General features: G+C 41.3%; 2 protein-coding genes across 2 annotated transcripts; one reads left to right on the top strand and one right to left on the bottom strand.

Annotated features, from left to right (window-relative positions):
* Positions 1-8,170: 8,170 nt before the first annotated feature.
* On the bottom strand, positions 8,171-8,898 carry LOC113803911 (uncharacterized). The gene is made up of 2 exons (XM_027354721.1): positions 8,880-8,898; positions 8,171-8,832 (listed from the first exon to the last, which is right to left on the bottom strand). Exons 1-2 carry the CDS (start codon positions 8,896-8,898, stop codon positions 8,171-8,173), a joined length of 681 nt encoding a protein of 226 aa, XP_027210522.1.
* Positions 8,899-10,626: 1,728 nt separating this feature from the next.
* LOC113823349 (general transcription factor II-I repeat domain-containing protein 2-like) lies at positions 10,627-12,195 on the top strand. Its single transcript, XM_070134569.1, is given in 6 exon segments — positions 10,627-10,641; positions 10,793-11,423; positions 11,426-11,771; positions 11,773-11,839; positions 11,841-12,142; positions 12,144-12,195. Coding segments are annotated over 6 exon segments (1,413 nt in total).
* The last annotated feature ends 305 nt before the right edge of the window (positions 12,196-12,500 follow it).

Raw genomic sequence — 12,500 nt, 5'->3', positions numbered from 1 at the left:
TGAAGAGATCAGAACACAGTATACTGTCAAAGTGAAGAACAGATTCGAAGCACTTCAAGGCGAACCTGAAACAACTTGAAAGAATGTTTTATCACTGCCGCAAATGAATCCCTGCCTGCAAAGAAGACAGATCAAAAGAGTAAATGGATGACAACTGAAATTCTGGAATTAATGGAGACAAGAAGAAGGGGTAAGAATGTCAACAATACGAGTGAATACAAAAGAATAAACAGAGAAATCAAAAAGAAGTGCGATGAAGCTAAGGAAGTGTGGCTTAACTCTGAATGCGAGAACATACAGCAGCTTTACATCAAGGACTCTAAATCTATGCACGAGAAGATCCGGAACCTTAGCGGAAAGAAATCATCCTGTGCTACTGGGGCACTAAAGGCAGAGAATAGAGAAGTAATCATGAAAAAAGACAAGATTTTGGAGAGATGGGTAGAGTATATAGGAGAATTATACAACTCTGAGAAGAATGGAAATTACACCTTCAGAAACAACTTTGAAGGACCACCCATCTTGCAAGATGAGGTGCGTTATTCCTTAAGGGAAATTAAACATGGCAAAACGTCAGGGCCAGACGGGGTAACCATAGAAATGTTCGATGCTCTGGAGGAATACGGGATAGACCTGATTGCCACCCTAATTAACAACCTATGATACAGGACACATACCATCAGACTTATGAAAATCAGCTTTCATAGCTCTTCCTAAGAAGCCAGGAGCTATTAAATGTGGGCAGAATAGGACCATCAGCTTAATGAGCCATCTTACCAAAGTACTACTGAGAATTGTGATGCTTAGAGCCAGGAAGAATATAAAGTCAGGAATAGCAGACGAGCAGTATGGATTTGTTGAAGGAAAGGGAACATGAAACGCTATATACATACTGAGGACATTATCAGAAAGGGCTATAGAGGTACAACAATTCCTGTATCTGTGCTTTCGACACAGTGAATCATGAAACCATAATGAAGATCCTCGAAGACAACCTTGATGGGAAAGATCTTAGAATCATTCAGAACATGTACTGGAAACAAACAGCGGCCATTAGAGTAGACAACGAGCTTAGCCAGTCCCAAACTATCAAGAGAAGAGTCAGACAAAGATGTGTCTTATCACCAGACTTGCTCTCCTTGTATAGTGAAATGATCTTGCGAAAAATCGAAGGCAAGCCAGGTGTCAAAGTTGGAGGGCAGAACATCAACCTGAGGTATGCTGAATACACCATCCCGATTGCAGGCAACGAAGAAGACCTCCAGAGCCTGGTTAACATCATCAATGAGGAGAGTGAAAAGATGGGACTAGGTTTAAACATGAAGAAGACAGAATGCGTGGTAATGACTAAGAAGAAATGTACACCTACATGCAATACAGAATGGCAAGACATTAAAGCAGGTAGAAAAGTTCATATACATTGGAACCCTAATAACAGCAGACGCTGTAGAATTGCCCAGGCAAAAGCTGCTTTTCAAACTATAGGGAACATCCTGGCAAACAGAGAAATCTCTATGAATGTCAGGAAGGGGGTTCTTAACACCTATATCTACCCAATTCTAACGTATTCCTCCGAAATGTAGTTTCTGCGCAGGATACTCGTATATCCTACAAGGATCATGTCAAGAACGAAAATGTGCTGAGAAGGGCTGAAACATCAAGATCCCTTCTAAATTACATTAGAATACGCCAAGCAACATTCTTTGGGTACATCATGCGAAAGCTTGGAATGGAGCACACTATAACCACTGGAAAGATCTGCGGTAAGAGGGAAAGAGGGAGACAGCGAGAGAAGATGCTGGACGGCCTCACGGCATGGCTACAAACATCAAACCCTTCCAGCACCATCACCAGCATCTGGAATCGAGAAGAATGGAGAACTATGATCGCCGAAGCTGCAAAGCATGGCACTTGACGAAGAAGAAACACACATGCACACACAAAGGCAGATTTTTTTTTTTTTTTTTTTTTTTTTTAGCAAACCTGGCTCAAGCAGGCCTATAGCCGATTACGTACATCAAATAATTAGCTGTTTGTAGTAAAATGGAAATATCAATATTAACGCAACGTTGTATAATTATATGGTAACATGAACAAGCTACTTTATAACAAAAAGACCCACCTTTTCAAAGCTAGTGTCGTTCCATCTTTAGTGGATGTAGACTTCCGGATCCGCGGGGCCTCTGCTGCAGCCTGCAGGTGTCCGATTCTGACTAATTAGGGCCGTTAGAGCCCCGTTACCTGAATCTTTTATGTCCAGTTTCCGAGTACCTGCGAACTGCCAACTACTCGACGCTCACCCATTTTCACAAATTCGGGTAACAGGCACTTTTAAGCCTTCAGCAGTCCATATTAGATGGTATAAAAAGTATCCATTTACATTTATACTTATTTAAGTATGCATAATTTTGCTCAACGTCGTAAAAATAAGTATTCAAATAATTCTTTCATATCCATACTGGGAACCCTGGACTAGTGGCCATCAAATACAGGTAGGGTCGGCAAGGCACAGGTGGTTGACGGCTTTCTTATTAGTGTCGACATTATTTAGCCTTTTATTTATTTATTTATTTTTTTTTTTTTAGCCTTTTATTATTTAGCCAAAAAAAAGGATTCTCTTTGTTTCAATGTTTGTATTCAAAGAAATACAATCAGGAACGAAAGCGTTAAAACTAATGAAAAAAATATTTATTTGATAAAACCGAGACCTTTTTTAGGAATGTGATTTTATTATTTCTGTTCTTACAATTTCAATTCACTATGTAAATTCATAATTCCCTCTTTGTTTTTCTTCATGTAACTCAATGGGTACACAACTTTTTTCAGAGTTGCCGATGATTTCTAAAAGATGATATTGGTAAAGTTAATGAATGTGTGTGATAAGAGGGAACTGCTGATAACGTGGATGATAATGATTGCAGTGATGGCTATGGTGATCATAAAGTTTATAATGATCATAAGACTACGGAGAGAAAAGGGAAATATCTGTAATAAATAACAAAAATTGTGATAACTGATAATAACAATGATAACAGTGAAAATAGTGGTGCCACTAGTAATAATGATAAAGATAATAGTGATGGTAATAATGGTGATAAAGATAGGAGGGGTAACAATAATAATAAATACAATTATAATGACAACAATAATGATAATAGCAGCAACAACAATAATAATGATATTGATAACAATGATAATAGTAATAGTAATAATAATGACAATGATAATAATTAAAACAAGAATGATGATTATGATAACGATATTAACAACAATAATGATGATATTGTTATCATCATCATCATTACCATCACATTACTTTACCTTTACGTTTTATTATTTACAGTAATAAAAATAATGATAATGGTGATTATGTTGATAGATAATGATGATAGAAATAATAATTACGATAATGACAATAATGCTTATTATCAATATTGTTATTTTGTTTATTATCATTATCATTTTATTGTTATTATTATCATCATCATCATCATTATCACCATCTTTATTATTACTATTATCATCATCATTATCACCATCATCGTCATTAATATATTTCTAAAAATAATAACAGTAACAATGATTATTATTATTGCTGCTGTTGTTATCACAGTTACTGCTATTGCCATTATTACTACTAAATACTATTATTAATAATATAATTTTTATCATTACTATTATCATTATCACGAAAATTATTATAACAATGATAATACAATTATATTAATATCAATAACAATGATGATAATAAAGATGATATAAATGGCAATAATAGTAGTAGTATTTCTATTGCTGCTATTGTTATTTTTCTCATTACAATGGTTTTAACAATAATAATAATAATATTTGTAATAATAACAATAACGATAATAACAATAGCAATAACAATACTAATGAGAATAATACTAATATCAACATCAACCAATGAGCTTGGTGGCAGCGATCGCAAGAAAAAACATGAACTAAAAATTGGATGATGATGACTGATGGTGTTGATGCTGACGAGACCGGCCGCACGATGGGATTAGGAGGAAGGATGGATGGACGAAGGAGGCGACGACAGGAGAAAAGAAAAGAAAAAAAAATAAGTGAAGGAAGAAACAGATCATAAGAGGTAGCGAAAGCAAACATCTGAAAAAATGTAAATAAGTGAATCAATAAATAAAGTTCGGGAGCAATTGGAAAAATATATATATATATTTATCATAATAAATATAATAATCATAATAAATCCAATAGCTAAATTCTTACAAAATGAGGACGCTGACGAAGGAAGAAGTAAGCAAACAATGAAAAGAGTAAGAGAAATGTATATGAGGGGGAAATGGTTAGGAAATGCAACGAGGAATGGGAGAAAAGGAGAAAGAGAGAACGAAAGAGTAAGATGGTGAATGAGAGAGAGAGAGAGATAGAAAAAGAGGGAGGGAGGAAGAAAGAGAGATAAGGAGAGAAGGAAAACGATAGAACGAGGAAGAGAGGAAAGGAGCGTTCGGTTATTGCCCGAACGAAAGTCACTGAGACAAACGCGACCGCCGGAAGACATTTCCTCAAGCGCCGTCGCTAATCATGACAGGAAAAGACTGAACCTTTGTCAAGCGTCATCGTGAATTCTCGCAGCGAATTATATTATGCAAAAGGCTCGACTGTGGAAACGGCTTTTGCATAATGGAAATGCCTTTGGGAGAAAAAAAAATAGAAAGAGAGACAGAGAGAGCGAGGGGGGGGGGGGTTGGTAGGTATACAAAGAAGGCCTTGTAATATCAGTAAGGTAAACATTGCACACAATAAGTCAGCCAAAATTATGTATTAATTATGCTTCATGTTCCGATACAGATTAAAATTGTCACAACTGTAACTACATAAATGTAGATGGCATGGCGGTAGATTTGCATCCGCCATTTGACTGGTGCCAATCCTCTCTTTCGGGAGTATTTGGTGTGGGTGTGAGTGCTCACAGGTATGGCTGGGTGTTGGAGATCGACGGGAGAGCCGGGGTGGCTCCCCCGACGGCTAAGGCCTGGGTAGGCCTGGTGTTGCTTGCTGTGGTCTTGCTCTATGTGGAGGATCCAAGTGCTGATCTCGGCCCGTTTTTTTTTTTTTTTTTTCTGATTCACTACTCTGTGAGGGTAGTCCGGGTTTCGCAGGAGCCACCCCGTGATAGTTCTTAATTTAGTGTATGAGGTGACTGATTGAGAATCTAAAGGCAAGAAAGGAAATGTTGAGTAGAGCCATATGGCTATAAAGTTATCTCGGTGGGGGTGCTAGATATATACAGTCAAAGTTATTTTCAAATCTGAGCATGTGTTTGATGCAATTAGCTGCAGCTTGGACATAAGAGGATTATTAGCATGACTGAACTGAGGTGGTCTGATAGTGGAGAGAACAGGACAGGCCATAATGTAGTGCAGCAGCGGTTCTTCGACTAATGCTTGGCAGTGTTGGCATTCTCGAGATAAGCATTCGTCGATTTCCCAATGGCATCTATAGCTTAATCGAAGGCGATGTAGTGTGGTGGCATCTCTCCTTTTCATGGTTCGGAGATTGGTAATGGGTCATATTCAGTGACAGTCTGATACCATTGTGCTGAGAAGGAACCAGCATGTACCCAAACCTGATGATGTATGCGTGAAACTTGATAGGATGTAGTTTTCGCAAGTTTCTTGACATAGCTGATACTGGGTTGGAGGACAGTAAATTGAATTTGACTTAAACTGTCCTTAGCGGCTCGGTCAGGGAGGTCATTCTGGTCAATTCCAGAATAACTGGGGATCCACATAAAATATATGGATTTGCCTTGTTCAATCAATTGTTGCAATCGAAAGAGAGTAGTGGAGATCAGGTGAATATTGTCCTCAGGAAACTTCTGTAGAGTATGCAGAGCAGAGAGTGAGTCTGTAAGTATGTAGATCAATTCTTGAGGTAGAGAGAGTGCATGCGAGAGAGCCCCCTTATTAGCGAAGAGTTCAGCTTGTGAGATCGATGAGTGATTGGAGATGCGGCTAGTATATACATGCTCACCGCATACAAGTGCAGACCCAGCTCTTCCGGATTCTTGATCGAAAGAACCATCAGTAAAAAATGTGGCTATATCAGGGTTGGACTCGAGAAGTTGCACATCCTCCTGTGTGATGGTTTCTAGGCTGCAATAAGCCTTAGGCCGAGGTAAAATGCTTACATGAAAAGTTGTAAGAGGAGAATCCTATGGCTTGGCTCTGGTGTACCAGGGATTATAGGTGTCTATTCCTCTTCTTCGTATAATGGGAAGAAGATTCAGGGAGTCAAGAGATTGTAAAACACATCTGTGCCATGCTAGGCGTTTTGAGATTTGGGCTCGTTGTGTCTCAGTGATTTAGCAAGAGGGCCGTCATCACGACGTGAGACAATCTTACCGATCGAACCAGCTACCATTTGTTGGTTACGCGTTTGTAAGGGAACAAGATGGGACTCCTCCCTAAGGTTGGCTAATCTGGTCCACCATGGTGCTCCTAGTATAAGTCGCATGCATTTATTTTGAATAGTCTCTAACTTGGAGATTTGACTAGGAGTGAGTTGCAGTAGGGCTATGGAGCTGTAGTCAACAATGGAGTGGATAGCATGTACATAGAATGAGCAAAGGACATGATATCCTGCCCTGATGTCTGAGCCAGTTATTATTTTCATGACAGATATCCGGGATTTGGCTTTGGCCAGGAGGTATTTGAGCTGTGTTGAGGAGTCGTTTTGTGCATTGAAGAAGACCCCTAAGCATTTGTGTGAATTGACCCACTCTATCTTGTCATGGTGGATATATAGCCATTGTTTCGGTATGCAGCGTCTAATTTGCAATGCCCGTGTCTTTGCAGAGTTTACCTTTAGGCCCAAAAACTGGCATCTTCTGACCAAACGGTCAAGTGCAAGTTGGGCATTGACAAATCTGTTCCTCCCAGTCGTTATCAGCTGGTCATCGGCATATGCTAGAAGGTGGGTTTCTGGAGGAAGTTGTAGAGATTAATTCAGCCATGAGCATGTTGAAAAGGAAGGGACTTAGTATCCCTCCTTGGGGTGTACCATTTTGGAAGGTGTGTATGTCTGATAGAGTGCCTTGGAATTTGACTTGCGCTTTCCTGTCACAAAGGTAGTCGTAGGTCCAGCTAAGTAATTTGCCAGACACACCTCTGGCAGCAAGGATGTTTGTAATCACTTTGCAGTTTGCCAACTCGAACGCCTTTTCTATGTCGTGAAAGGTAATGCTATCGACCCCATCTGTCAGGGAGTAAATAGTGGCCAGGTTATCTTTTGTGCTTAGATCTTTGGTGTAAGCATAAATGTGTTGATGGGGATGTGGAATATAGAAGAGAAGTCTAGCAAGAACTGTGCGTTCCATCGTCTTCCTATACATAATGGTAAAGAAATGGGCCTGTAAGAACCAGCTGGGCTGGATTTTGGAATGGGTTGTATGACGGCAAGTTTCCAGCTTGGGGGAAGGCAAAAAATATATAGCAAAAGGAGAATGTCAAGTGCTTGAGGGCCGAGATGGTTGAGCATGGAATGTTATTCTGTCTAAGCCTGGGGCTGTGTCAGTACCAGTTTTCAATGCTTTCCGTAACTCTTGGTGGGAAAATGGTTGGTCTGAATCAGCAGGCTTGTTAATAGCGTAGGAGATGGATGCATCTTGCATAGGATCCTGAATTCTTAGGCAACACTGTGTAGAAAGAGGGAGCTGGGTGGTATCACTCCTGGTCTTGAACATTGTGATAAGGGCATCTGCTTCTCTTTTTCGCTGCGGGTGAGGTTGTTTCTTGAACTTTCCGGAGATTGCATTTGATTTCCTCCAGAGATTTTTTAAGGAGGTATGAACATTGAGGGTCTCGCTCCATTCAAGCCAGGTACGTGGTTTTACTGCCTGGATTTTCTTACAGATGTGTTTGTTGGTAGCTCGAAAAATAGCAAGAAGTTCAGGAGAAGGATGCCGTTTGAGTGTTTTCCTCATAATGAGACCATGTCTTACCTCCCTGGTCCTATCATTGTAGAACCATTGGTTCTTGTGTGTTGGAGAGGAAGGGGACATTGGAGGAAAGGCTTGAGTTACAGCTTGTTGGATGGCAGAAACGAGTGCGAATTCAAAATGATCTATGTCTTCAGGCGGAATGAAGCCGTCAGCCCAAGTCTCCATAAGGTCTTTGTATAGGTGTCAGTTTCCTTTCCAAAGGATCCATTTGGGGTTCGGAGGGGGAGCTGGCACTCGAAAGGCTTGGATGGTGGTAGTCACAGCAAAATGGTCAGATGCCAGGAATGGGTGTAAAGACCACTTTGTCGATGGGAGTAGAGAAGAGGTAACAAAAGTCAGATCAAGTACACCTCCACAGAGATGTATAGTGTCTTTTGAATTTAGTAGAGAGACATTAGAGAATTCTTGAAGGAGATTCTGAAGGTAATGTCCGGTAGTGCAGGTTTTGGCAGTAGAAGCATTTGTAGGGTTATTCCATAATGGGTTATGGGCATTGAAGTCCCCACAGAGAATGGAAGGTGAGTCATTTGCTATGGCAAAGATGTGATCTATTTTAAGTTTGGCAGAATCTCGAGGTCTGTAGATATTGAAGATGTGGTATTCATTGTGTTGTAAGGAGATGGTGACGCCTTGGTATTCAATGGAATAACCATAGTGTAGGTGGATAGCAATGGGTTTTGCCATAATATCTGTTCTGACTAGGATAGAGGAGCCTCTGTTTATCCCTGCTTGGTAGTAGTTATGGAAACCAGTATAGTTTGTAAGGTTGATGTGAGATTTTAGCAATGTTTCTTGAAGAAGGACGACATCATGCCTGTCTTCAGCAAGTGCAAGGGAAGATGACTCTTCAGCCCATTAACGTTCCAATGTAGAATACGTATACTATCTGTACCGGAAGAGTCACTTGCCATATCAGTCATGATTATCAGAGTCTATATCAGAGTCTACAATCCGTAAGAGTTCATCACTGTCTACAGAAGCAGGCCGGTCAGTTGGGGAATCTATAGTAATGTCAATATCCTGTTCCGGAATGTGAAAGACTGGGAGAGAGCCAACTGTAGAGGGGTAGGTGAGAGCAGTAGTTGGTTGAGGTATGTGGAATTCGGTAGGTAGAGATTGATCGTCGGCAAAGTGATTTGGCACTGGTGGAATAAAGTTGCCTTCACTACCAGAGGAAGACCGACGAAAACGTTTCTTCTGAGACGGATCAGGGGTTGGCACCAAAGATTTGTTGGTGTCGTGTGTGCTTGCTTGACGGTTTACTGAGGTTGCAGGCAGATCATTAGTCTTCTCCATAGTAATAGCTGAGTTTGTCACAGTCGAAGTGGAAGAAGTCTGGTTTCTTTCTGTTGCTTGGGCAGCACTACTGTTAGTGAGAACATTTGTGACAAGTTCCTGCACAACTTCTTGATTTAGTTGTCTTCCTACAAGTAGGTCCCATATGGAGAATGGACGTGAGGAACTCTATATCCCTGGTATAGTGTCTTTTTGTGTATTGCAGGAACAACTTGGGCATGGCAGAATGGAAGTTAGAGAGGCAACAGGTCTGGAAGCGTCTGCTGCAGCCGAAACTGCACTAGCATAACTTTTAACGTGTGAATGACCGCTAGAGGACGAAGGAGGGAGGTTGTTGCCCACGAGATGAGTTTGGCGTGTGAAGTTACGGGTAATTGGTGGCCTTGAAGTCTAGAGCCCTGGTGGAATCTGTAAACGTTTACTCCTTTCCTCACAAACAGGATTCCAGGCAAATGTCTGTGAGGTGTTCATCAAAACAGACACCACATCGTGGCTTAGATCTGCATTTTGTCACGAGATGATCAAAACGCTGACAATTGGTGCAGTGGAGGGGTTCACGGTAATATTCTCTCAAAGAGAAAGTCCCAAATATGCCCAAGCGTAGTTCTGTAAGAGGCTCCCCATGGAGAGTAATGAGAACTTGCCGGGTTTCTTCTTTCGAGGTGTGAACCTGAGTCTGGTGGCAGATTCTTCTAAGGGGTGTTCTTCCAGATATTCCATGGGAAATCCAATTGGATAGCCTTCAAGAACCATCTTGGTTTTCTTTAGTGGTGGATTACTAATATTGATGGCTACAGACTTGCCAGTAATAAGCACTGCAGCATTTTGAAGTGCCAATAGACTGTCCTGTTTTTGGCTTGCAGAATGTAGTCCCCATTGGGAGTGACCTTCGTCAATACTTGCAGGGACGGGAAATTTTTCTTGAGGGCTAGGAGAGCTTCTATGGAGGTGGGAAAGTCCTCAGATGTATTACGAATTTCGTACCAAGTCGAACAAAAGATATATCCATGGGAGAGGTGTCTTGTCGCACTAGCAAGTGACTGTGAAACAGGTGACAAATGACCTTCGGTGGTGGTATCCATCTTTACTTCTGAGGACGCAGATGGTGCTGCACAGTCCTGAATGTGAGAGGGTCCTGGCTGCGGGCTGACAGCTCCAGGATGGTCAGTCTTCACAGGCGGGGCAGGTGTTTTCTTGACTTTCCCCATTGCAGTCTTGATCGATGAGAACAAAGAAATGAAAAACTGAGATGGCTCACTTCCCTACCAAATTTATACCTATAAACAAGTAAATGAGGAAAACAACCCTATCAGAGACACCCTTTTCCAGATTAAGGCAGTCTAATGGCCCCCCTTGTGGTACTGCCTGCAGGGTTCACCATCTCTCTGAAGGGGACACTAAGGGAGAGTGAACTGGCCAGAACAAAGTAGGAAAATAAAGCAACTCGATTATCACCAAGTCTGACAGAAGGCTGTTTTTAATAGGAATACAATTCCTTAGATACAGTAGTTTATCAAAAACTGTGTGCTTAAAGTTTGTGACGCAGTGTGCCTAGACAAAAGACAACTCTTCTTAAACGTGAGCCTGAGCAGGAACACCGTTGCTGAACGTGTAGACCAGCTTTCCACCAACATAAAAGAACAGCTTGTGAGAAAGGGAAAAGATTTCATTGCATATTCTCTTGCTGTGGATGAGAGCACGGACACATCTGACATTGCCCAGCTGTCAATTTTCGTCCGTGGAGTAGACTCCAGCCTGAGCATAACAGAGGAGTTTTTGGCATTATGCCCTATGCATGGCACAACTACAGGATAAGGTCTGTATGAAGAGGTATCCAGATGTGTAAATGAGATGGGGATGCCTAGGGAAAAACTCGTGGGATTAACCACAGACGGAGCACCCGCAATGTGTGGGCACAGGAGTGGATTGGTGGCAAGGATGCGTGAGAGGATGCTGGAGGAAAACGTCACAGATGAGTTGACAGCTTATCACTGCATCATACACCAGGAGTCGTTGTGTGGCAAAGCCTTGAAAATGGAACATGTAATGAGCACCATAACGCGGGCAGTTAACTTCATCAGAGCCAAAGGTTTAAATCAGTGCCAGTTCAAGGCATTTCTGGGCGAGTTAGATACAGAGTATGGTGGCTAAGCCAGGGAAAGGTGATGCAAAGATGTTTCGAGCTGCGTGAGGAGATCTGTCTGTTCATGGAAAGCAAGGGGAAAGACACAACAAAGCTCCGAGATGAAACTTTCATGTGTGAAATGGCATTTCTCTGCGACATCACGAACCATCTGAATGTGATGAATCTGCAGCTGCAGGGACGGGGACGTGTCATCTCTGATATGTACAGTACAGTAAAGGCCTTTAAAACCAAGCTGAGTCTGTGGGAAACACAGATGCGGAAAGAAAACTTAAGCCACTTTTCCAACTGCCAGACCATGAAAGAGCTCTCTACTGCTGTGTTCCCGAGTGCACAGTTTGCTGATACTTGCCGCCGACTTCCGACGCCGATTTGCTGACTTTGAAGCCCAAAAAAGCAGGTTTGAACTGCTCAAGCAATCCTTTTGTAGTGGATGTAGAAAGCACACCACCAAATCTGCAAATGGAGTTGATTGAGCTCCAGTGCAATGACACACTGAAGGCAAAGTATGAGAGAGTGGGCGCTGAGGAGTTTGCACGTTTCATCCCCGACACAATGCCGCAGCTGCGCATCCAAGCTGCTCGGACTCTCTCTATGTTTGGCAGGACATACATGTGTGAACAACTGTTCTCTCTGATGAAGCTCAACAAAACATCACACCTCCACTCAATCCTGAGGATTTCCTCAGCTCAGAGCCTAACCCCGAACATTAATGAACGTACAAAAGATGAGACACCACCAAGTATCACGCTCAGCCTTAGACAAGTGAGCATCACAGAGCAAGTCATGTATTTTCAGTTTTTAATTTGGTTAAATTTTTACATTTGTTTCTACAGGACGTGATTTTTCTTTGAAGGAAGTATTGTTTTGTCTGTGTGCCATAGATTTTTGTATTTTATTTTATTGTATTTTATTTATTTATATTTATTTTTCAGTTGAATGGACTCATGGAAAATTTCAGATAAGAGCCATGAGGAAGAATACAACTGATTTGATTTATTATTTTTATTTTCTCATTTCACTATATGAAAGCAGTGATAAGTAGGATCATAGCACAATAATGCATTTTCAGTT

The sequence above is a fragment of the Penaeus vannamei genome, chromosome 20 (genome assembly GCF_042767895.1).
Source record: "Penaeus vannamei isolate JL-2024 chromosome 20, ASM4276789v1, whole genome shotgun sequence".
Taxonomy (NCBI): domain Eukaryota; kingdom Metazoa; phylum Arthropoda; class Malacostraca; order Decapoda; family Penaeidae; genus Penaeus; species Penaeus vannamei.
This window is presented reverse-complemented; position numbering and strand designations above follow the sequence as displayed.